The sequence below is a fragment of the Natrix helvetica genome, assembly GCF_964273705.1.
Source record: "Natrix helvetica genome assembly, chromosome: 3".
Classification (NCBI taxonomy): domain Eukaryota; kingdom Metazoa; phylum Chordata; class Lepidosauria; order Squamata; family Natricidae; genus Natrix; species Natrix helvetica.
Window position 1 is genome coordinate 176,808,904 of NC_138549.1, and position 25,280 is coordinate 176,834,183.

Genomic DNA, 25,280 nt, shown 5'->3' on the forward strand with positions numbered 1-25,280 from the left:
TTCATTCATCATCCACCCATCCCTCCTTCCTTCCATCCATCATCCACCCATCCATCATCCTTCATCCATCATCATCCATCCATCATCCACCCATCGATCATCATCCATCCATCATCCTCCATCCATTCACCCACCCGCCCACCCATCCATCTCTATCATCCTCCATTCCATTGATCTATCCATCATCTTCCATCCATCTATCATTCTCCATCCTTCACCCACCCACCCACCCACCCACCCATCTATCTATCATTCTCCATCCCATCCCATCCATCCATCCATCTGTCATCTTCGTCTGTAACATCCATCCCTTCATTCATCCATTCTTCGTGGATCCACCCACCCACCAATCTACCATCCTCCCTCCATCATCCTCCATCCTCCCTTCCTCCCTCATCAGCCATGCACCCATCCATCTATAATTCCCATCCATCCATCCATCCATCCATCCATCCATCCATCCATGGGAGGCAACACTTTTGCATAATTAAAGTTGTACCACAGATACAACCGGCCTCAAGAAAGTTTCAAGCCCTTAAGTAACAGCTCCCCTCCAGCCCCCACCAAAAAGAAAAGGGCAAAGATGAGGTTTGCACCTCTGGTTTACTTACTCCTTGACCCACTGGTCCAGATGTCCTTTGTGAGGGGCATCTGGGAACTGGATGAGCAGGAGGTGAGACTTCATCAGTGAATTCTGAAGAAACGCCCTGGTGACATCTGAAAAGGAGGCAAAGGAAGAGAGGCTAATACTCCACACCAACATTTTTCAAACTTGGAAACTAAGAAGGGTGGAGTTCAGCACCCAGAATGGAACCGGGTTCTGGCTGAAGAACCCTGGGAGTTGAGGTGGCTGAGATCGAGAAACAGTGCCCTCTGCCCTGCTTGGAATTCAGAGTCTGAGTTTTTCGAGCAGAAGATCAGCCCCAAGTAAGAAGCTGCCCCACAGCCAGCTGGGTCAGATCTGGATTTAGCTTGGCTGAAGAATCATTGGGATATTGGGGAAGGGGCCCTGCAGATCGTGGCACCACTGGGCAAATAATCAAACACAACCAATCTGATCTTTGTGGGGTTGTTTTCTTGCAGACATTTCTTTACCCAACTCGATAACATCGCCAGCTAGCACAGAGGATCCCCTAGCACTGATGATGTTACCTAGTTGGGTAATGAAATGTCTGCCAGAAAACAACCCAACTCAGAGAGTACCAAGGACCCCAAAGACGTACTTGTCGTCATCCCACTAACCCCCCAATTTTTTGCTCGGCGAACTGGCAATAATGCCTGCAGCAACCCACCCCTGTCTGGGGAAGTTTTATTTTCAGGGAAACAGGGTGTGAAGAACAGGTGCCTGGCTAGTCTCGTGAAAAGACTAGGGGAGACATGATAGCGGTCTTCCAATATCTCAGGGGTTGCCCCAAAGGAGGGGGAGTCAAGCTATTCTCCAGGGCACCTGAGGGTAGAACAAGAAGCAATGGGTGGAAACTAATCAAGGAGAGAAGCAACTTAGAACTGAGGAGAAACTTCCTGACAGTTAGAACAATTAACCAGTGGAACAATTTGCTTCCAGATATTCTTGGTGTTCCAACACTCAAAGTTTTTAAGAAGAGTTTGGACAATAACTCGTCTGAAATGGTATAGGATCTCCTGCCTAAGGAGGGGGTTGGACTAGAAGACCTCCAAGGACCCTTCCAGCTCTGTTATTCCTATCTATCTATCTATCTATCTATCTATCTATCTATCTATCTATCTATCTATCTATCTATCTATCTATCTATCTATCTATCTATCATCTATCTATCATCTATCTATCTATCTATCTATCTATCTATCTATCTATCTATCATCTATCTATCTATCTATCTATCTATCTATATCTATCTATCTCTATATCTCTATATCTCTATATCCCTATATATCTATCTATCTATCTCTATCATCTATCTATCTCTATCATCTATCTATCTATCATCTATCTATCTATCTATCTATCTATCATCTATCTATCTATCTATCTATCTATCTATCTATCTATCTATCTATCTATCTATCTATCTATCTATCATCTATCTATCTATCTATGAATAATAGAACTGTGGAAGCCCTATTTTTCACCAAGAGGAAAAAAAGAATAAAAGGGCGAGAGCTATCGGTTGTCAATCCTGTTCACGCTGATTTGGGTGTCTCTTTTCTTTTCCATGAGGCAGTTGCTTCTGGCAGAACTCCAACGTGTTGAAGGGAGGCATATTCTTGGGGACGGTCCAAGGTGTACCTTTGGTTTTAGGGACAAGAGGCTCCAGGGATGGCCATGGAGGGACGGGTGCCGTTCAGAAGTGAACTTTACCTGAGTGGTGCAAATGGGTGTGGAGCCTACTTGGAACTGCAGAAAGGACCGTGTTGCAGACTGGAGATAGGTGATGTCGTACCCCTCCCCCTCTGTTGAGAGAGGGCTGGTCAATTTGGACACAGATGGCCTCTTTGCCCCTCTTCCAAACCACCAGTCCCTTCTGTCCAAAAGGTGGACTTCGCTGTCTTCGAAAGAATTGCCTTTGCCTTCTAAATGCAGATGGATGGTTGAATCTGGCGGGTTTGTTCTCCTATGTTGTGCCATGCGTTTGTGCAGTGGTTGTTTTGTTCCCCCAATGTACAGATCTGCACATGTCTCACTGCATTGTACTGCCTGTACCACGTTGCTCGGTTTGTGTCTGAGTGTTTTCTCCTTGGGGTACACAAGACAATGCCAGTGAGTCATGTACAGATGTGAGGAAGGCTCCACCCCCATTTGCGCCACTCAGGTGATCCCGAGGACACAGGCAAACCTCCAAGTGGCCTCAACGACCTTCTAAAAGGCTGCAAATGACCAACTCTGTCTGCAAGGAGTATAAATCCCTCCCTTCCCCACCATCCGGTCAGAGCTGAAGAAGCTTCTTGGATGAGAAGCAAAATGTCTTCAAAGAACAAAGCAGAAAGTCCAGTGGCCTCTTGAAAAAAAAATGCACTTTTGGGTTGGGGAAAAAGCAGAAAACAAGGGTTTTCCTCGGACGCTGCAAATCAAACCAAGGGCCTCCTTACATTTATGTATAGCTGCTTTGTTGATGACTCCTATGGCCCCCGGGGAATGTTCTCTTACAACGCCTTGCAGGGGCCCAATCAGGCTGCAGAAGAAGATCCAGAGCAGGAAGGTCCACATGTTTCAACCTGGGAACCTGTGGGGAGAATTGGACGGTGTGAACATCGAGCTTCCAATGTGAAACCTGGGACCAGGTGGTCTCCCATCCCGAGTTCTGGATGGGGTTTCAATACTCCGGGACTGTCAAGTCTCCCCTAGTCCTTCTCTTCGGGGGGCTGTCTGCGAAAATAAAGCCAGGTGATGCCACACACTTGAAAGTAAATCAGGAAGCCTGACTGTTGAGAAGAGCAACAAAGAGGATGAGGGGACTGGAGACTAAAACATATGAAGAACGGTTGCAGGAACTGGGTATGTCTAGTTTAATAGAAAGAAGGACTAGGGGAGTCAAACTATCCTTTGTTCTTGGCTCTTGGCATTTTGGCCAGGAACCCTTTTCTATGGGGTACTCCATTAAAAAACCAGTAAAAAAACCTAGCACCTATTTTTTTCCCGGTAGTATCACCTTTATTATTACTTTGGCTGTTTGGGTTGTGTATATTTTTTCCACCATCTTTACAAATTCCTCCCCAAAGCTCATAGTCTCCAATTCTAAAATAACAAAATCTCCAATTTACATTATCAAAGGCTTTTTGGGCATCCAAAAGATTAAGGCGGCTTGTACAAAGCTTTCTTAATCCTTTGTTCTTGGCTCTTGGCATTTTGGCCAGGAGTTCTTTTCTTTGGGATAGTCCAATAAAAAGCAATAAACCCCCCTGCACTTCATGTCTGGCGCCCCTCATTGGCTTCGGCACCAGACTCTGACCCACATTGGGGACAACATAGACATACCCAGTTCTTGCAATCGTTTTATATATGTTTTAGCTTCCAGGTCCCTGATCCTTTTTATGCAGAATAACAGAATAATAGAGTTGAAGGGGACCTCGGAGGTTTTCTAGCCCAACTCCTGGTTGAGCAGGTGACCCTATACAGGTAGTCCTTGACTTACATCAGTTTGTTTAGTGACCATTCAAACTTACAACAACACTGGAAAAAAGTGACTTATGACTTATAAAAGTGACTTTTTCACACTTACGACCACTGCAGCATCCCTGTGGTCACATGACCAAAATTCAGATGTTTGGCAGTTGACTCATATTTATGACGGTTGCAGTGTCCCGGGGCCACGTAATCCCCTTTCGTGACTTTCTGACCAGCAAAGTGAATGGGGAAGCCAGATTCATTTAACAACCATGTTGCTAACTTAACACCTGCAGTGATTCACTGAACAATTATGGAATGGAAGGTTCAATAATAATAAAATAAAATAATAAAATGGTTCAAAAATCCCTTCACGAAGGTCTCACTTAGCAACATAAATTTTGGCTTCTATTGTGCTCTTAAAGGAGGACTACTTGCATCATTCTGTCCAATCTCTTCTTAAAGATCTCCAGTGTTGGGTGCACTCACAACTTCTAGAGATCTGAAAATGGGGTTGGACTAGAAGACCTCCAAGGTCCCTTCCAATTCTGTTATTATGTTCTTCTTTTGTTTTAAAAGTCTTTGGTCTCCTGCCTGTGCAGAAATCCCAATTCCATGGCTCTTTGCCAACTCAAATCTTTGTGGAGACGTAAACTGGAGACACATGGGAATTGTGAATTTTTAACAGCTTAACCGAGTTGGAAGGGACCTTGTAGGTCATCTAGTCCAACCCCCCGCCCAAGCAGGAGACCCTACACCATTTCTGACAAATGGCAGTCCAATCTTTTCTTGAAAGCTTCCAGTGATGAAGCTCCAACAACCTCTGAGGGCAACTTCTGTTCCATGGGTTGATTGTTCTCACTGTCAGAAAATTCCTCCTTATTTCCAGGTTGAATCTCTCCTTGGTCAGTTTCCATCCATTGTTCCTTGTCTGTCCTTCAGGGGCTTTGGGAAATAGCTTGACCCCCTCCTCTCTGTGGCAGCCCCTCCAATATTGGAAGATGCTCTCCTGTCTCCCCTGGTCCTTCTCTTCCCTAGACTAGCCATGCCTGGTTCCTGCAACCGTCCATCGTATGTTTGAGCCTCCAGTCCCCTCATCATCCTGGTTGCTCTTCTCTGCACTCTTTCTAGAGTCTCCACATCCTTTTTTTATAGAGTGGCGACCAAAACTGGATGCAGGATTCTATGCGTGGCCTTATTAGGGCTTTTCCTGCTATTTTTCCCTTTCTTTGTTCTGGGTTTGTTCTGCTCCTTGCACCCCACTTTCCAGTGACGTGCAGTCAGGGGAGGCAGGGGAGGCGGAGCCTCACCACTCTCATCATGAAAATAAAAAAGAATTACTCCAGGAAGCCGTGAAAGTGGCTGGGAGAGTCGCGCGGCTTGGTTTAGCCTCCCTGGACATCTCAGCAGCAGCCCCAAGTGTGCCGATCTCGCCATTTTTTACATCGGGCGAGCCCAGGATCCTTGCAAGGGGAATGGGACGTGTGCAGGAGGCTCCTCAGCTCCAGCCTCAATCAGCGCAGCCGTGGTCCCCTTCATCTTGCCTCAGGAAGGAGGGGAATGGGACCACGTGTGCAGGGGAAGGGGATTGCGGCTCTGCTAATCTGAGGCTGTGCGCTGAGGAGCCTCCTGCACACGTGGTCCCATTCCCCTTGCAAGGATCCCGGGCTCGCCCGATGCAAAAAATGCCTAGGTACCGTGTTTCCCCAAAAATACAACCTGTCCCGCACTCACTGACCTAGCGTTATCCTGAAAGTGCCAAGTTACAGGAGCCGGGGGTGGGGGGAGCGCTCACGTTGCTTGTCGCCTTCGGTAGACCGCTAGGTTGGGGAGTGCCTGCTGCCGCCCCGCGCTGCCGGCGGCCGCTGCCGCCACCCGCTGCCGCCCCGTGCCGCTGCCGCCCCGTGCTGCCGCTGCCCCACCCCGCACCGCCGCCGCCCCGCGCTGCCCCGCGCCACCGCCGCCCCGCTCCGTGCCACCCTGCGCTGCCGCCGCTGCCCCGCTCCGCTCCGTGCATAACATCCAAACTCCAAAACTTCCAGCATCGGCCGCCGGACAGAGAGTTTTCTGGACAGAGTCTTCCAGCAGCCGGCCCACCATAGAGAGCACTCCTAGAGCGGCCGATGCTGGAAGTTTTGGAGTTTGGAAGTTATGCACGGAGCGGAGCGGGGCAGCGGCGGTGGCGGCGGCGCGGGGCGGCGGTGGCGGCGGCGCGGGGCGGCGGTGGCGGCGGCGCGGGGCGGCGGTGGCGGCGGCGCGGGGCGGCGGTGGTGCGGGGCAGCAGCAGGCACTCCACAACCAAAACTTCCAGCATCGGCCGCTCTAGGAGTGCTCTCTATGGTGGGCCAGCTGCTGGAAGACTCTGTCCGGAAAACTCTCTGTCCGGCGGCCGATGCTGGAAGTTTTGGAGTTTGGATGTTATGCACGGAGCGGAGCGGGGCAGCGGCGGCGGCGCAGGGTGGCGCGGAGCGGGGCGGCAGTGGCGCGGGGCAGCACAGAGCGGCGCGGAGCGGCGCGGAGCGGGGCGGCGGTGGCGTGGGGCAGCGCAGAGCGGCGGCGGCGCGGGGTGGGGCGGCGGCGGCACGGGGCAGCAGCGCGGGGCGGCAGCGCGGGGCGGCAGCAGGCACTCCCCAACCTAGCGGTATACCGAAGGCGGCAAGCAACGTGAGCGCTCCCCCCACCCCCAGCTCCTGTAACTTGGCGCTTTCAGGATAACGCTAGGTCAGTGAGCGCGGGACAGGTTGTATTTTCGGGGAAACATGGTACCTAGGCATTTTTTACATCGGGCGAGCCCGGGATCCTTGCAAGGGGAATGGGACTATGTGTGCAGGCGGCTCCTCAGCGCACAGCCTCAGATTAGCAGAGCCGCGATCCCCTTCCCCTGCACACATGGTCCCATTCCCCTCCTTCCTGAGGCAAGATGAAGGGGACCGCGGCTGCGCTGATCGAGGCTGGAGCTGAAGAAACGTCTCCGTTTGGGCTGCGCCACTGCGATCGGAGCAACCACGTGGTTTGATGACGTCACCAGCCTCACCAGTCATAAACGTCACCGCACGTCACTGCCACTTTCCCCCAAACCCACTTTTCCTTACCTCTTGTCCCAGCTGGTCTTAAGCGTGGAAATTTTTTTCTCAATCTAGAGAAAGTATTGTTCACCCACAACATTATATACCTTCCCCAACCAGGCTGATCCAGTGATAAAAATCAGCAGGAGCCCTTTCGACTCCATTGTGAGATTTCGGAGCGCATCTAGAGGTTATTTAGTTTAGCCATTCAGAAACACAATGCCATTCAGATTGTTCTTCGGAGCCACTAATTATGCTGGTTTGGGCCCCCGAAGAGATCAGTAAAATATTAAGTCTTGGTGTCAAAGCCAGCGCCTTTCATCTGAATGTGCTCAAAAGGTGTTTGAAACACAATGTGCCCTGTTTCCATCAGAACAGAGTATGCTCCTGATAATGAAGAAGAAAAAAAGAGGCCCTGGAGAACATCCTAGACAAATATTTTTGAATTCTGAGTGTGACGATAAGTTCGATAAGAGCTAAAAACAAACACAAGGTCACTGGAGGCTTTTAAGAAGAGACTGGATAGCCTTTTGTCCAGAGTGGTATAGAGTCTCTTGCTCCAACAGGGAGTTGGACTAGAAGACCTCCAAGATCCCTTCCAGCTCTGGTATTCTGTATTCTGTATAAAACACAACATTACCACTACAAAGAGGATCAGGCATTTAGAGGATAAAACATATTATGGATGATATGCAGTATTCCAATATTGGAGGGTGTCAGGGTTCCAAATAGCATCCAAAATTAAATCAGAGTCCGAGGCAAAAGTGTTACTCAAAGTTCCAATTGATGAAGAGAGCCACGTTGGCCCATCTGGGAAAACCCGAATCTGAAAGCTTCCCAGTTTTCCCCACCCAGTTGAAAGTTCAAGATCTTTCCCCCCACCCCCACCAGTCCATCCCATGGTCCAATCTCCCACTGCCATGCTGGCAGTTCCACCCGTACAGTTCCTCTCAGGTGCAGAGACAAAGGATGACCTTGGCTTTCCAGAAAGAATGTTGTTATGGCTACCTATCATTTAACTCCGTACAATCCCCCCACTTATTTTCCCACAATAGAAAATGCATAGTAGAATAATAGAAAGTGTGCCAGGCCAAAGACCCAAAAGATGCAGGCCTGACAGAGGGGCTTCCTCAAAGAAGGGAGGGTGGGTCAACCTATTTTCCAAAGCATTTGAGGGCAGGATAAGAAGTAACAGGTGGAAACTTATCAAAAAGAGAAGCAACGTGGAACTAAGGTGGAATTTCCTGACAGTTAGGACAATTCATCAGTAGGCTGACTTGCCTTCAGAAGTTGTGGGTGTCCCAACACTGGAGGTTTTTAAGAGGAGAGTGGACAGCCACTTGTCTAAAATGGTCTAGGGTTTCTTGCCTGAGCAGGGGGTTGGACTAGAAGACCTCCAAGGTCCCTTCCAACTCTGTTCTCTGTTCTAGGTATTTCTAGCTTAACAAGGATTAGGAGTGACATGATAACAGTCTTTCAATACTTGAGGGGCTGCTCCAAAGAAGAGGGGGTTAAACCTGTTCTCCAAGGCACCTGAAGGCAGGACAAGAAGCATTGGATGGAAACTAATCAAAGAAAGACCCAACCTAGAATTAAGCAGGACTTTCCTGGCAGTGAGGACTATTAACCACTAAAACAGCTTGCCTTCAAAAGTTGTGGGTACTCCATCACTGGAGGTTTTCAAGAAGAGATTGGACAGTCATGTGTCCAGAAATGTATAGGGCAGAAGTCTTCAAACTTGGCAACTTGTCCACAAGTCTTAAAGTTGCCTAGTTTGGGGACCCCTGGTATAGGGTCTCCTGCTGGAGCAAGGGATTGGACTAGAAGACCTCCAATGTCCCTTCCAACTCTGTTATTTTGTTATTCTGATTGCAGGAGTTGGATATGTGTTGTTTAATGAAAAGAAGGACCAGGTCTGACATGATGGCAGTCTTCCAATATCTCAGGGGCTGCCACAAAGAAGAGGGAGTCAAACTATTCTCCAAGGCACCTGAGGGCAGAACAAGAAGCAACGGATGGCAACTAATCCAAAAGAAACCTAATGTAGAGTTAAGAAGAAATTGCTGACAGCTATAACAATTAATCAGTGGAAGCTTGCCTCCAGAAATTGTGGGTACTCCATCCCTGGAGACTTTCAAGAAGAGATTAGATGCTTTGGGGAAATTTGTTAGCACACGACACACTGAGCCGAAACTAGACAAACGGTATTATGGTGGAGCATGTTGGATGGACTGGTTCTCCTTCTTTTATCTCTTATTCTGGCTCCTGGTGGACAGATGATCTGATCCAGGCCGTTGGTTTGACAGATCACCTGGAAGAGTCACATGAACTTGGCACTGAAGAGAGTCTCTAAGGTTCAAGATGTCTGTGAAAAATATTTATCTTGGAAGATCTCCTTGGGAGTTTGTATCACATCTCTGTGGTTGTCAAAGCCCTGAATTGGTTCTTCCATTCACGGGCAACTATATAACTGGCAGCCCAAGAGAAGATTAGTGAGGAAAGATCTGAGCACACCAAGGAAGTTCCATCCATCCATCCATCCAGACATGTAAGTCAACTGTGTGATGGCCTAAAGCTACCCCAGGTGGTGGGAGAGGCCCCTTCTGAGAAAGTTGATGGATACGTAAGATTGGGGTTGAGTCTCCCATCCAGCCATTCCTGCACCTGTAGCTCCAGAGTTTGGGATGCAACTATGAAGTGTTCCAGCAGGTCTTCTTCTGTAGAGTTTGTTAGGGATGTAACCCTAATCTTGGCTTGGCAATGTATATAAACCATGATTGTAACAAATGTATCTGTTACTTTAAATGCTAGAGAGATGTAATTGGATGCTAATTGCTTTAAGCAGCCATGTAAGGAGGAAGGAACTATTACGGTGTGTCCCCCCCCCCCCCCCATGGTTACTGATTCTCCTGACTGTTCCTGACTGTTACTGTATGAGCTTTGTATTGGAGAGAAGACAGTGTATTGGATGGTGGCTAGTTTGTAACAAAGTTACCTAACGGGGATAGTCTTAACACTGGTTATGGGCCCAGTCTGAACACTGGTTCAAGGCCCAGACTGCCCAGAGTACCATTAATAGCGATAGGAGAGCTGTAGTCGCTGCGCACTGCCATAACAAGATAGCTATTTGTGCTAACGAATATCCCTAAAATGATGGCGAAAGAACAGGCGATGAATTTGTTGTCCGTCACCCAGCCAGATGGCACAAACTACGCTTCATGGTCCACAACTTGCAATCTGCTATTGCGAACCGAAGGGCTATGGAATGTTGTGCATAACCCGCCAGATGTGTCTGCCTGGGATCCACAGAATGATGATGACGCCAAGAAGTTAGCTGAGTTTACATGGGCCAATGAATGAGCAATGTGTATCATTGGACTCACGTTAGCGGACCAACAACTTGTACATATCCGTGGTGAGGAATCAGCTGCGAAGTGTTGGGATACGTTGAGAAGAATATATGCAGGTGACACTGTGGGAGCACATATTAATCTGACACACAGACTGTTCAGAACAAGGCTGCAGAAAGGAGGTGACATGTTGGCTCATTTGAACTGCATGAAAGCAATGTTCCAGGAGCTGCATGAGAAGGAGTTAATATTTTCTGAACTGAACCAGGTCTACATTATACTGTCGTCGCTGGATGAGAGTTATGATGGGTTTGTTTCATCTCTCGAGGTTCTATCCCGACAGGACCTAACATTGACTGATGTAACGTCACGACTGTTAGAAGAGTCCAGAAGGAGAGTGGAGAGAGAAACATTGAGAGAAGAACAAACTGAGGATATGAGTTTGACTCAATCAGCATATACTGTAAAGAAATGTTTTGTTTGTGGTGCTAAGGGGCATATATCTAGGTTCTGTAAGAAGGCAAATGCACAGAACTCTAGAGAAGCTAAGAAGAAAGCTAACATTAATTTGACTAGGTTAGGTATTGCACCTGTAAACCACGATGTGTGGATTATAGATAGTGGAGCGTTGATGTGCATAACTAGGAATAGACATAACTTTGTCAAAATGTCTGCAAGCAAACAACATGTGTCTTTGGCTAGTGGGTGGAAGCTAAAGGCAGCTGGGGAAGGAACTGCACACTGTGAATGTGTAAAGGAGATGCATATGTTGTATGTGCCGAGACTTACGTTTAATTTGCTTTCAGTACGGGCTTTAGTAAATATTGGATATACAGTAACATTTAAAGGGGATGAATGTCTCATAGAGAAAGCAGGCAAAATGGTTACTGCTAATTTAAAGAATGGTTTGTATGTAATGGCTGATGAAAGTGTAGTTAATTCTGTGTATGCAAATGCTAAACCGCATGATGAATGCATACATTTGTTACACAGGTGTCTGGGGCATGTTAACTTTAAAACATTACAACAAACGGCTAAATTAGTGGAAGGAATTAAATTGAAGCCATGTGCTAAGTATTTGAACTGTAACGTTTGCAGTAAGGAAAAGAGTAAGGCTAATCCTGCAAACAGGCTAGACGGCTTTAAGACTGAGAAACCTCTAGAAGTAGTATTTGCAGATTTAATAGGCCCCATGAAACCAAGTATTGGGGTGCACGTTATGTGTTGAGTATTGTGGATCACTATTCCAGGTATGGGTTTTGTTACTTAATGAAGGACAAAACGGAGACATTTCAGCAATTTTACAATTGGATAAAGTTTGCTGAGAGAAAAAGAAAACTTAAGGTAGTTACCATTGTAACTGACAATGGAACTGGATTTATAAACCAAAGTTTCCAAACAATGGTAAAGAAAACTGGGATTGAGCATAAATGTGCTGCACCATACAGACCTCAACACAATGCATTTGTGGAAAGGAGAGGACAGTCATTGCAGGCAATGGTAAGGACGATGTTATCCGATTCAGGTTTACTGGATAAGCTATGGGGTGAAGCAATGATGTGTGCTAATCATCTTCTGAACAATGTTGTAAATGGTAAAAGAATTACAATTTACTAGGTGGCATGGTAGGTAACCTGACCTGAGCTACTTACATACGTTTGGAGTTCCTGCATGGGTTCATATTCCAGCACAGATTAGGTCAAAGGGACAAACTTGGGCAAGGCAGTTAATATTTGTAGGTTATGACTCAAACCATAGATCTTATAGGTTTTGGGAACAAGGGACAACGAAGATCTACCACAGTGCTAATGCAAAGTTTCTAGAGCATGTTGGTTGGAACAAACTAGAAACTAATAATCAGGTAGTAATTGAAACCCGAGCAGACCAAAAGAATGAATCAGGAATACCAGAAACAAATGATGAAGGGAAGGCATCTACTCAGGAGGAGGAAGTGATAAAGCAGGAGGACATTCAGGATAGTCCACCTATAAGCCCTGAGTTACCCAGAATGTCAACCCTTCTAACGCGGCCACCTGATAGGTATCAGGCATCTGTTGCATGTATGGTGGATAAGGTACCTGCTGCATACAATGAACTGACTACATATCCAACTGAGGATATAAAAGTAAGGCAAGCTGCAATGGATAGGGAGTTTAAGTCCTTGCAGGATTTGGGAGTGCTTGACAAGGCTGATTTACCTTCAGGTAAACATGCAAGGGGACACAAACTGATATATAAGCATAAAACCGGAGTAAATAGGAATTCTGTAAACCATTATGGAAGGGAATTTAGTAAAACCCGATGAGTTAGGAGTTTTGGCGATGTTGATATAAAAAGTTCTATGTTGGATAAGGGATGCATTATGCATTGTATCTTGAACCTACATTATATACTGTATTGTGTGTTAAAAACAATGGTTGGGTGATATGGGAATAGAGAATACAAAGTAAAGTGATGGTAATTGGAATATTGTATGTCTGAACACAATATAGCTGACCATTTTACTAAGGCACATGGTGCAATAAAACACAAAAATGTTGTGATGATTATGGATTGAAAATGTAAAGTTGTGTGTAAATACATTGACAACCCAAGAGGGGAGAATGTTAGAGATGTAATCGTAGTCTTGTCTTGGCAATGTATATAAGCCATGATGGTAACAAATGTATGTTACTTTAAATGCTAGAGAGATGTAATTGGATGCTAATTGCTTTAAGCAGCAATATAAGGAGGAAGGAACTATTACAGTCCCCCCCCCCTTACTGATTCTCCTGATTGTTCCTGACTGTTACTGTATGAGCTTTGTATTGGAGAGAAGACCGTGTATTGGATGGTGGCTAGTCTGTAACTAAGTTATCTAACGGGGATAGTTAACAGAGTTGTAAGCTAAGGTTCTCACTCTTTTAAAAATGGTTCGGTTAGTTTCCTCTAGTTGCCTTTTCAATGGACAGTCATCCGATACTTCTGGGCTCTGTCCCTTGAATTGGGCTGCCCATCAGGTCTTTGGCTCTGTCCGTTTTCTAGAAGATGAACAATTGAATGGAGTTGGAAGGGACGTAGTAGGCCATCTAGTCCAACCCCCTCACCCAAGCAGGAGACCCTAATACACCATTCCTGACCGATGGCAGTCCAGTCTCTTCTTGAAAGCCTCCAGTGATGAAGCTCCCACAACTTCCGAAGGCAATTTCTGTTCCATCCAACGATTGTTCTCACTGTCAGGAAATTTCCAGGTTGAATCTCTCCTTGGTCAGTTTCCATCCATTATTCCTTGTCTGACCTTCAGGTGCCTTGGATAATAACTTCACCCTTCCTCCTCTCTGGGGCAGCCCCTCAAATATTGGAAGAACGCTATGCCTGGACTCCCCTGGTCCTTCTCTTCACTAGACTAGCCATGCCCAGTTCCTGTAACCATTCATTGTATGTTGCTCTTCTCGGCACTCTTTCTAGAGTCTCAACATCGTTTTATAGCGTGGTGACCAAAATTGGACGCAGTACTCTAGGTGTGGCCTTACTAAGGCTTTATAGAGTGGTATTAGTACCTCCATTGATCTTGATTGTATCCCTCTGTTAATGCAACTGAGGATTGCATTGGCTTTTTGGCTGCTGCTGCACACGGCTGGCTCCTATTTAGCTGGTTGTCCACTAAGACTCCAAGATCCCTCTCACGGTTCCTGCTATTAAGCCTGGTTTCACTCAGTTTATATGCGTACTTTGGGTTTTTCTTGCATGTTAAGACTTTACTTTTCTCTGCATTGAGAAAAGGTCTTTAGAATAGAAGAACAGAGTTGGAAGGGACCTTGGAGGTCATCCAGTCCAACCCCTTGCTTAGACAGGAAACCCTACAACACTTCAGACAAATGGTTATCCAACCTCTTCTTAAAGACTTCCAGTGTTGGGGCATTCACAACTTCTGGAGGCAACTTCTGTTCCACTGATTAATTGTTCTAACTGTCAGGAAATTTCTCCTCAGTTCTAAGTGGCTTCTTTCCTTGATTAGTTTCCACCCATTGCTTCTTGTTCTACCCTCAGGTGCTTTGGAGAATAGTTTGACTCCCTCTTCTTTGTGGCATCCTCTGAGTTACAGCCAGTTACTTTCATTTCCCCAGGAACTGCTTGGGAAAATACAATACAATAGCAGAGTTGGAAGGGACCTTGGAGGTCTTCTAGTCCAACCCCCTAATCATCTATGTTGCTCTTCTCTGCCCTCTTTCTAGAATCTCCACATCTTTTTTACATCTTAGCAACCAAAACTTTGACTCTGTCCTTTTTCTAAAAGATGAGATGGTCAATATCGGCAGAAGATCAGAAGGGACTGGGTGGTATAAGGGGAATCCATTTTCTCCAGGGCTACCACAGCTCAGTGTCAGCCATTTTGAGCCTTTGAGACTCTGCCATAACGGGAAATGATTAGAGTAGAACAAAATTAGAGCTCTTCCTCCTCGCTCTCCCCAAAAGCACGAAGTAAGGTGATTATTTATTTGAGGAAAGCTTTGATTTGAGGCCAAATGGCTGCTTTTCTCTTGGTTTCACCCAGAGGTTTTCATCTAGAGTAGAGTTTCTCAACTTTGGCTACTTGAAGATGTCCGGACTTCAACTCCCAGAATTCCCCAGCCAGCTGGCTGGGGAATTCTGGGAGTTGAAGTCCAGATGTTTTCAAGTTGGATAACCATGTGTCTGAAATGGTGTACGGTTTTCTGTAGGGTTGGACTAGAAGACCTCCAAGGTCCCTTCCAGCTCTGTTATTCTATTAACCAAGAGAACCAATTTAAAACTAAGGAGAAATTTCCTGACAGTGAGGACAATTTGCCAGTGGAACTGCTTGCCACCAGAAGTTGTGGGTGTTCCAACACTGAGGTTTTTAAGAAGAGATTGGACAGCCATTTGTCTGAAGTGGTCTAGGGTTACTTGCCTGAGCAGGGGGTTGGACTAGAAGACCTCCAAGGTCCCTTCCAACATTGTGACTCTGAATCATGGGCCACAAGGGAAATCCATGTCTTCTGTGTTTCTGTGATTTGATAGCAGCTCAGTGACTTTCTTGAGGATTTCCAGGAGGGGAAATGATCAGAATAGAGCAAAATCAGGCCTCTACTTTACTCTTTGAATCTAAAGACTGAGGTTCTCATTCCACATTTTTACAGCCAAGGATTCCTTTCTGACTTTCTGTCAGTCACCATGGATCTAGTCCTCAAGAGGCCCTGGTTTGGGTTGGTGGTCTTCTTCGGTATTGCGATGGTCCTTTTGGAATCGGGGGATGCCTGTATAGGCGATGTGAAGCTCAATCCAGACTCAATGATCCGAAGTAAGTAAAATATTTCCTGCTAGCTGAGATTGTTGTAAGAATACTGGGGGGAAATTTCAAGGAGGTTGGTGTGGAGTTGGGAAGGAAGGAGGGAAAGAAGGAAGGATAGGAAAGGAAGAGCAAAAGAAAGAAAAAGAAAAGCAAAGCAAAGAAGGGAAGGAGGGAGGGAGTAATGAAGGAGATAGATAAACAGAAGGGATGAAGGAAGGAAGGGAGGGAGAAAGTGAAAGAAAAAAGAAAGAAACAAAGAAAGAAAAAGAAGGAAAGAAAAAAGACAGGAGAGAGGGAGGAAGGAAAGAAATAAAAAAGAACAAAAAGGAAGGGAGGGACAGATGAAGGAAGGAAGGAGATGGATGAATAGAAGGGAGGAAGGGAGAGAGAAAGAGTGAAAGAAAAGGAAAAAAGAAAGAAAGACAGAGGAAGAGAGGAAGGGAGGGAGGGAGGGTAGGAAAGAAAGAAAAGGAGTAACAGATGAAGTTAGGAGATGGATGAATAGAAGGGAGGAAGGAAGGGGGAGAGAAAAAGTGAGACGAAAGAAAAAAAAAGGAAAAAGTAAGAGAGGGAGGGAGGGAGAGCGAGAATGTGACAAATGGGTTTTCTGACTCTTCTTTCACAGAACAGGGGAAGACGCTGAAGCCTGGAAATGTGGAGAACTTTCTTTCTATCACCAGGTTTTCTCCTAGTAGTTAGTTGCCTCACAACTTTGAAAATATTCTCTCCAAAACCTTCTAGGCATCAATTCCAGTTGGGTTGCAGCACAAACGCAGTGTCCGTTATGTGTCATTTTCTAGAAAGGTCTCTTTCCTTCCTTCCTTCCCTCCATTTTTCTCTTTCTTTCTTTCTTCCTTCCTTCCTTCCTTCCTTCCTTCCTTCCTTCCTTCCTTCCTTTCTTTCTTTCTTCCTTTCTTTCTTTCCCTCTCCCTCTTTCTCTGTCTCTTTCTTTCTCTCCTTCCTCCCCTCCATTTCTTTTCTTTCCTTCTTTCTTTCTCCTTCTATATTCCTCCCTCCCTCCCCTCTCTCCTCCTCCTCCTCCCCCCCCCCCCCCGAGTAGAAGATAATGTAATCTTTGCTTTCAGTGGGGGTGCCAGGAAAGGGGTTGGGGAGGTGTGAGGGGTGATGCTGGGCTGGGCCTCCCCTGGTGCAATGTCTCATGGCTTGGGTTGGGCCTGGGTTCTTGGTGCTATTCTGACCCAGATGTTTGTGAGAGATGGGAAGACTTGGCAGCTGTGATGGAAGGAAACCCCCCCCACATGCCCACAACTGCCGTGACATGCCACATTGTGCTGTGAGAATGCACGACTTGAGTTAAGCATCCACTTTCTCTCTCTCTCTCTCTCTCCCCCTTTTTAGTGGTTCAGGTGATCATGGTTAAAGGGAACATTTTGCAGAACATGGTTGAGAAGGCGATGAAAAAGGGGGACAATAGCAAGATGATCAAAGGGATCAAAGGGTGAGTTGCTTCATGTCTTCTGTGGTAGCCCAGGAGGAGTCTGGCTTTTGACCCCACCGGGTTTCTAGAGATGGGAACCCCCAAATTTCCAGACAACACTTGGAAGACCCAACAGATGTGGAGAGTGGGGCAGACCTCACTTCCTAGCCAGAATGCCAGTCTATGAGTCTGTAGAGCTTCTCCATCATCATCATCATCGGTTGTCCCAAAGGTGCTTTTTCAGGAGGCAACTGGACTTTCTTGTTTTTTTCTCTTGAAGACGTTTTGCTTCTCATCCCAGAAGCTTCTTCAGCTCTGGTTGGATGGTGGGGAATGGAAAGATTTATACTCCTTGCAGACAGCTGGTCCTTTGCATCCTTTTAGAGACACCCTGAGGCCACCTGGGGGTTTCTCTGTGTCCTCAGAGTCACCTGAGTGGTGCAAATGGTCCCTGTGGAACCCCCTCTGGAAATCCATTCCTACTCCCTCACCATTCCAAGGGTTTTCATTTCAAATTCCAAATGGGAAGGTCCCAAGAGGGATGTGCGGTCAGGGGAGGCAGGGGAGGCAGAGCCTCACCTCTCATCATGAAATAATAATAATATATAAAATGATAATATCCACGAGGGTGTTTCATATATATAAGAGGAAGAGGAGGGAGGAGGAGGAGGAGTGCGCGCGGGGGGGTGCCAGGTGGGCAACCGGCGGAGGGAGGAGGGTTCTCGGAAGCGCCAATAACCTTCTTGCCTCCGCTGTACTTTGCGCGCTCCTCGTGACTGCAATCAATGTCCAGAAGTGGCAGGGGCTTGATGACATCGCCGCAGCTGCCATGCGCGGACAGACAGAGGTAGCCAGAGTGGCACCGAGGCAGTCCGGCGGACGAGTGACCGAGGATCAGGCTGCCTGATCCTCCATCGCTCGCTCGCTCGCTCTTTCGTCCGCCCGGACCCCTCGGCGCCACTCTGGTTACCTCCGTCTGGCTGCGCCCAGCAGCGACGTCGGCAACATCATCAAGACGAAGTGGCTTGGAGGCAAAGTGCTTTTCAGTGCTTTTCTGTGCATCTGGCGTCTAGGTAGATAGCCGGATCTCCTAAACGTCAGACGCACAGAAAAGCACTGAAAAGCAGCTGCTGTTGGGGATCGCGGAGCATGAGCCAGTGGAGCGCGCTCAGGAAGGCAGGGAATAGGATCACGTGTGCTGGAGGATGAGGCAGCCTCAGCCTCCAGCACATGTGGTCCCATTCCCCGCCTTCCTGAGGACGTCACCAGCCTCACCAGCCATAAACCTCACCGCACATCACTGGGTCCCAAAGGTGCTCCTCCCCCCCCGCCCAAGAGGCAGCTGGACTTTCTTTGTTTTTCCTTGAAGATGTTATAAACTGAAAAAGCTTCTTGGATGAGAAGCGAAATGTCTTCAAAGCAAAACCAGAAAGTCAAGTTGCCTTTTGGACAACCAGGACCTGGATCAGAGGTGGGTTGCTCCCAGTTCATCCTGGATCGGGCAAACTGGTAGTAGCAGTGACGGGAGACTCTGCCCACCCATCCACCCATCGCACGTGTGGGAGCAAGCATGGGAGCACGCCTGAACTGGTAGTAAAAGAATTAGCAACCCACCTCTGATCTGGATGACTGAGAATCTCTGTCAGAGTGTGCACAATGGCACTACTTGAGACAACCCAGGAGCAATAACATCAAACAGAGGTTTGTAAGAATAAATAGTGGTTTATCTGTACAAAGGAATATACATACACATACTAGGCAAAGTCAAACAATCAGTAGCTACAGCACAGACAAACCCACGGAGAGAGAAATGCCCTCACAAGGCCTCTCTTATAATACAGCCTCTTAAAGACAAAACCATTTGTCTTTAAGTCCAGAATGCTTTTAGGGTCTCCTGCTTGGGCAGAGGGTTGAACTAGAAGACCTCCGAGGTCCCTTCCAACTGTGATATTCTGTATTTCATAGATGATGCTCCATCCACAAAGAAATCTGATTAGTGGCCACCTCAAAGGACATGCAGGAACAGGAGACCCTCAAGAGGGCTGTCATTCCCCTGAGCATCTTTTCATTAGAAAGGTAGTGATGGGAGCATGACTGGAATACAGTTCCCAGAAACCAAAAATAGGCCTTTCTTTGGGTCTGCAAGTTCCCTGAGAACTCCAACACAACTCTTTTTTTCCCCTTCATTTATAAGCCTTTAAGACGATTAGCCAAGGCCTTCGTCCGGTCCTCCCCATCAGCAAAACATGATCTCCTCTGCTATTTTTCACACTCTGTTCTTCCTCTCACAGGTTGAAAATTACAGATCTCGCTATACCTGGTACTTTCATAGTCTTAAAGCCAGATGACGTGGCGGAGATGAAGGTGAATATCAACATCACGGTTGCTGGCAAAAGGTGAGAGAGCACTTTGGGTCTTGGGCATGTCTAGTCCAACGGAAAGACCAGGCAGGGGTGATGTGATAGGAGTCTTTTGAGGGGCTCCTACTAAGACCAGGCGTTCGAGCCATCTTCCAAAGCACCAAAAGGGGAGAAACGACAGCTGGAAGCTAATCAAGGAGAGAAGCAACCTAGAAATAAGGAGAATTTCCTTGACGGTGAACCAGTGGAACAGACGTTGCTTTCGGAAGTTGTGGGGGCTCCAGCACGGGGGGTTTTCAAGGAGAGACTGGAGAGTCACTTGTCTGGAATGGTCTAGGGTCTCCTTCTTGAGCAGGGGGTTGGACTAGAAGACCTCTGTGGTCCCTTCCGACTGGGTTGTTCTATGTTCAAAAATGGAGTCAGTCTATAATGGCTTTGGGATATATATATTTTTTGGATTTATTCAGCCAACTTCCTTCCTTCTGGATGGTGGGAGGGAGGGAGGGAGGGATGGAAGGAAGAAAAAAGGTGGATGGTGGATGGAAAGAAGGGAGGGAAGGAGGAAAGAAGGAAGATGGATGGTGGAAGGATGGGAGGAAGGAAGGAAGGAAGGAAGGAAAGAAGGAAGGGAGGAAGATGAAGATGGATGGTGGAAGGACGGGAGAAAGGAAGGAAGGAAAGAAGGAAGGGAGGGAGGGAGGAAGATGGATGGTGGAAGGGAGGACGGGAGAAAGATGAATGGTGGAAGAGAGGAAGGGAGGAAGATGGATGGTGGAAGGGAGGAAGAGAGTAAGGAAGGGAGGGAGGAAGATGGAGGGAGGAAGGAAGGGAGGGAGGAAGATGGGGGGAGGAAGGAAGGAAGGAAGGAAGGGTGAAAGATGGATGGTGGAAGGGAGGAAGAGAGGAAGGAAGGGAGGGAGGAAGATGGATGGTGAAAGGAAGGAAGAACGTCAGTCCCAAAATAATCCCTTTTCTCCCCCGCCCTCTGTGCCAGCTTCATTGGTGGAGACATGAAGATCACTGTCTTTGGGGAAATGTATGCCGTGGTGACGATTTCAAAAAGCCCCAGTGGCAAATTGACCTTGAAGGTGACTTTGTGTAAAGTGAAAGTGATCTCCTGCAAAACCAACCTTCCCAGCAGGTGAGGTGAACTTGCAAGATGTGCCATATTGGAACAAGGGTTCTTATCAAACAAAATTAAGTTCTGTGGTGAAAAAAAATGTTACGTTCTACATTTAGGCAAGAAAAACCAAATGGACAGGTACAGGATAGGTCCGGGATGGCAAACCTATGGCATACATGCTTATGGCCCCTGCACGATGCTCCCCTGAACGGGTGGAGCAGCGCGGAATTCAGCCTTTTGTAAAGCCTTTTTTTGCCCTCCCCAGACTCCAGAGGCTTTATAGGAGCCTGGGGAGGGCGAAAAGAGCCTTCACCCCCTCTGGAGGCCCTCGGGATGTTTCAGGAACTTCTCTGAAGCCTCTGGAGAGCAAAAAACCAGGCCTATGGGCAAACGAACAAACTTCTGGTTTGCTCGTAGGGTCCTTTTTAGTCCTCCGGAGGCTTCAGGGACTCTAGAAAAGCTTGCAGAGAAGAGCAAGAAAGAGGATTAGGGGACTGGAGACTAAAACATATGAAGAACGGTTGCAGGAACTGGGTAGGTCTACATTATTAGAAAGAAGGACTAGGGGAGACATGATAGCAGTCTTCCAATATCTCAGGGGTTGCCACAAAGAAGAGGGAGTCAAGCTATTCTCCAAGGCACCTGAGGGCAGAACAAGAAGCAATGGGTGGAAACTAATCAAGGAGAGAAGCAACTTAGAACTGAGGAGAAACTTCCCCACAGTGAGGACAATTAATCAGTGGAACAGAAGTTGCCTCCAGAGGTTGTGAATGCCCCAACACTGGAAGTCTTTAAGAAGATGTTGGATAGCCATCTGTCTGGAATGGTATGTGGTCTCCTGTTTGAGTAGGGAGTTAGACCTCCAAGGTCCCTTCCAACTCAGTTATTCCCTCAAGATGGGAGGTTTGGGGAAAGTTAGCCTTGGGATCCAACCAAGAATTTTGTTGGCCTTCTGGAAAGATGTCAAAATGTGGCTGTGTAGCCTTACGTACGTAGGGGGACACAAGGGACGACACAACCATGGGTCTGAGTGGCCCCATTAGATGCCTCCCTCCCCCAACTGTTCTAGCAACTGCTAATCTCCTGTCTTGGCCTTATCACCATTGAGATGTTATAAGGTTGTTTTGATCATGTTAACCTTTTCACTCCTAAATTATTCCGCTTTTCCATTGTTTTGTTTGATTGATTAAATTGTAACACTGCCCAGTGCCCTCCCCAAGGACGATGGGCGATTAAGAAGGATGAAATATAATAAGTATAAATAAATAAATCTTCCAGTGGGTAAAAATTAATATGTCCCTTTTGGGAGAGGGGGCGGTCTAGAAGCGCAGTAAATAAATAAATAAATGAAGGATGAGGAAGGCATCAGGAACCATTGTCCAAAATGAAGAATGACAGCAAATAATTTCTAATTGCCAAAAAAAAGCAAATACTGGGTCGGGTAAGCAGAGGCATAGAATCAAAATCAGGCAAAGTATTAGTGCTGCTTTGTAAAGCCTTTGTAAGGCCACAACTGGAATCCTTCATCCAGTTTGGATCACCACATTACAAAAAAGATGTTGAGACTTTTGGAAAAAGTGCAGAGAAGAGCAGCTAAGAGGATTAAAGGCCCGGAGACTAAAACATAGATGAAGAACGGTTGCAGGATTTACATTTGACCAGTTTAGAGAAAAGAGGAATTAGAGGTGACATGGTAGCAATCTTCCACTATTTGAGGGGCTGCCACCAAGAAGGAGGGGGTCAAATTATTTTCCAAAGCACCTGAAGGCAGGACAAGTAGCAACAGATGGAAACTAACCAAGGAGAGAAGCAACCTGCAAATTAAGGAGAAACTTCCTGACAGTGAGAACAATTAACCAATGGAACAATTTGCCACCAGAAGTTGTGGTTGCTCCATCATTGGAGGTGTTTAAGAAGAAACTGACAGCCACCTGTCTGAAATGGTATGGGATTTCCTGCTTGAGCAGGGGGTTGGACTAGAAGACCTCCAAGGTCCCTTTGAACTCGGTTATTCTGCATTCTATATGAACACCACATTTATCACTACAAAAATGAGAAAGGGTCTGGCGGCTAAAAAATATGCAGAATGGTTGCAAGAAATGGTATGTCTAGCTCTGGCTTAATGAAGAGAAGGATTAGGGTTGACTTGATGGGGAACTTCCAATATTTGAGGGGCTGCTACAAAGAAGATGGAGGTCAACCCATTCTCCAAACCAACAGAAGGCAGGACAAGAAGCAACGGATGGAATGGAGAGAAGCAACCTAGAACTAAGAGAGTGAGGACAATTTAGCAGTGGGAGAAATTGCCATCAGAAATTGTGAATGCTCCAACACTGGAGGCTTTTAAGAAGAGATCGGACAGCCATTTGTCTGAAATTCTATAGGGTCTCCTGCTTGAGCAGGGGGTTAGACTAGAAGACCTCTGAGGTCCCTTCCAGCTCTATTCTGACTGATTGATTCTTTGATATTTGTGCCATCCGTCCCACACCAATTGAAACAGTGTTTAATTAATCCAGTCCATCAATCAGTAAATGGTTAGGTAATCTCTTTTTGGGAAAAACTAAAACAAAGACTCCCAGCTTTGAAATGAATAACAGGTAGGCTTCGACTTACAACAGTTCATTTAGTGACTGTTCAAAGTTACAGCCTGTTGTGGCCCAACAGCAGCCGGCTGAGCTGTTGGTGGAATCTGACAGCGATGACCATGATGGGTCTGCCCTGGAGGCTGAGGAAGACTCTGCGGGGTGCTCGGAGTCAGAGCAGGGACTAGAGAGGCCTGTTGGCCACCAGGTGGCGTCTGAGTCAGGGAGCAGTGAGGAGGAACAGAGGGAGGCTGTCCCTGACGTACGTATGCGTAGGGCTGCGAGGAGGAGGGAGCACCTTTGGAAAAAGGGTCACAGAAGGAAATAGGAAACAGGTGGCTCTGATTGGCCCCTCCCAGAGAGCTTACAGGTGGGGCGACGGGAGGGGAATTTGCAGGAAACAACAGTTTACTAATCCAGGTTTCTAAAGTTTGTAGAATTCCGTGAGTTCAAGTCTTGTTTTCATAGAGATAATATTCTGGGCTCCTAGCCAAGGGGTTGCTTATCTCCCTCCTTAGTCGTGGCAGACAGCCAAGCCGGCATCGGTATATATTAGAGGCCTGGGACAGAACACACTGCAAAAAGTGATTTATGACTGTTTTTCAGACTTACGACCATTGTGGCCCCCTCATGGTCAGATGATCAAAATTCAGATGATTGGCAACTGACTCATATTTATGACGGTTGCGGTGATCCCCTTTTGTGACCTTCTGACAAGCAAAGTCAATGGAGAAGCCAGATTTGCTTAACAACCGCGGGACTCACTTAAGAACTGCAGGGATTCCCTCAACTGTGGCCAGAAAGGTCCAAACTCACCGAACAACCGTCTCACTTAGCCACAGAAAGTTTGGAGTGAATTGTGGTCGTACTTGCCCTTCATCATTTCTTGCTTTCGCTTGCCTTCTCTTTCAGCATGCTTCCCAAGATAGTGAATAAGTTTTTGGATTCTACGCTCGGGAAAGTCATGCCTGGTGTGGTGAGTCTGGGGGATTTAAGGTGGTTGAATCGTGGGCCTGGGAGGATTGGGTGTATTTGTGTGGGGTGTGTGTGTGACCAGGATCTTGGAGGGGACTTCTTGGAGTCTACCTGTCCCAAAGGTTGGCCAGGAAGAACACACTTCAGATCCCACCTAGGAATTTCAGGCGCGTACACCTAGACCAGGGATGGCGAACCTTTTTCTTTTTATTTATTTATTTATTAAATATTTTATTAACAAACATATAAAATACACACACACAAAACTTAGGCGTAAAACACATTTACACAATGCAATAAAAACAGGAGCTTCCTGTTCTTTCTAGTAGCAATTATCTATCGATAGCGCTCACTTTATATTATTTCCCATTCAATTGTATTTCATTTGAGTTTCCACCATTCATAACTCTCTTGTTTTACTCATAACTATTATTTTTGAGTTTTGTTACATTCCTTCATTGATTCTTGTTTCTTTCCTCCATCCACCTATACCATTTATCCCATATCTGGTAGAATTCTGATTCTTCTTTTCCTTGAATATTGGGAGACTCAATGAGTTTTAGGGGAGATTTCAGTGCCCATCGCCTCCCAATGCTGGCTTGATGCTAGTTTGCTGGCTGATGGGATGGTGGGCACAGAGGTTGCATGGGGGCAGAGAGGGCAGGCGCTAAGGCTGTTTACAAGGTAGGTTTTGCCCCCCCCCCCATTGTCCCTGCCTGCCCCCCCCATCCCCGACAATGAAGTCTCAAGGTCCCGTTTGATGCCTGGAATCTCCTGTTCTTGTCCATGTTTCCTTTTTCCCTCCCTTGCCTTCCAGTTGTGCCCAGCAGCCGACATGATGATGGAAAAAACAATGTTAGCATTTGAAGTAGTACTGGGTGAGTGTCTTTGTTTTCATCCCCGACTTAAACCTCTAAACAGCAAACAGACCTTTACTGAGAAAGGTGTAGTTTATTAGCGATCAAGTGTACTGTAGGAGTATAAAGCCGGAACTGAAAATCACGCACCAAAATCCC

The 25,280-nt window shown here is 46.8% G+C and overlaps 1 protein-coding gene across 10 annotated transcripts in view; it reads left to right on the top strand.

Moving 5' to 3' along the window:
* The window catches only part of LOC309389571 (BPI fold-containing family B member 6-like), a 71,287-nt gene that overhangs the window by 22,798 nt on the left and 23,209 nt on the right, over window positions 1-25,280 (top strand). The window contains exons 1-7 of one of the 10 annotated variants that reach the window (XM_081948111.1): window positions 9,595-9,707; window positions 15,640-15,795; window positions 17,146-17,245; window positions 19,516-19,620; window positions 20,579-20,725; window positions 24,202-24,265; window positions 25,082-25,142. In XM_081948111.1, coding sequence (XP_081804237.1) covers window positions 15,669-15,795; window positions 17,146-17,245; window positions 19,516-19,620; window positions 20,579-20,725; window positions 24,202-24,265; window positions 25,082-25,142 — 604 coding nt within the window. In that variant the 5' untranslated portion in view covers window positions 9,595-9,707; window positions 15,640-15,668. Of the gene's footprint in view, window positions 1-9,594; window positions 9,708-10,895; window positions 11,841-11,889; window positions 11,997-12,110; window positions 12,701-13,260; window positions 13,414-14,883; window positions 14,963-15,634; window positions 15,796-17,145; window positions 17,246-19,515; window positions 19,621-20,578; window positions 20,726-24,201; window positions 24,266-25,081; window positions 25,143-25,280 lie in introns of those variants that run through there. The other 9 variants (XM_081948118.1, XM_081948110.1, XM_081948117.1 and 6 more) reach the window with 9 other exon arrangements.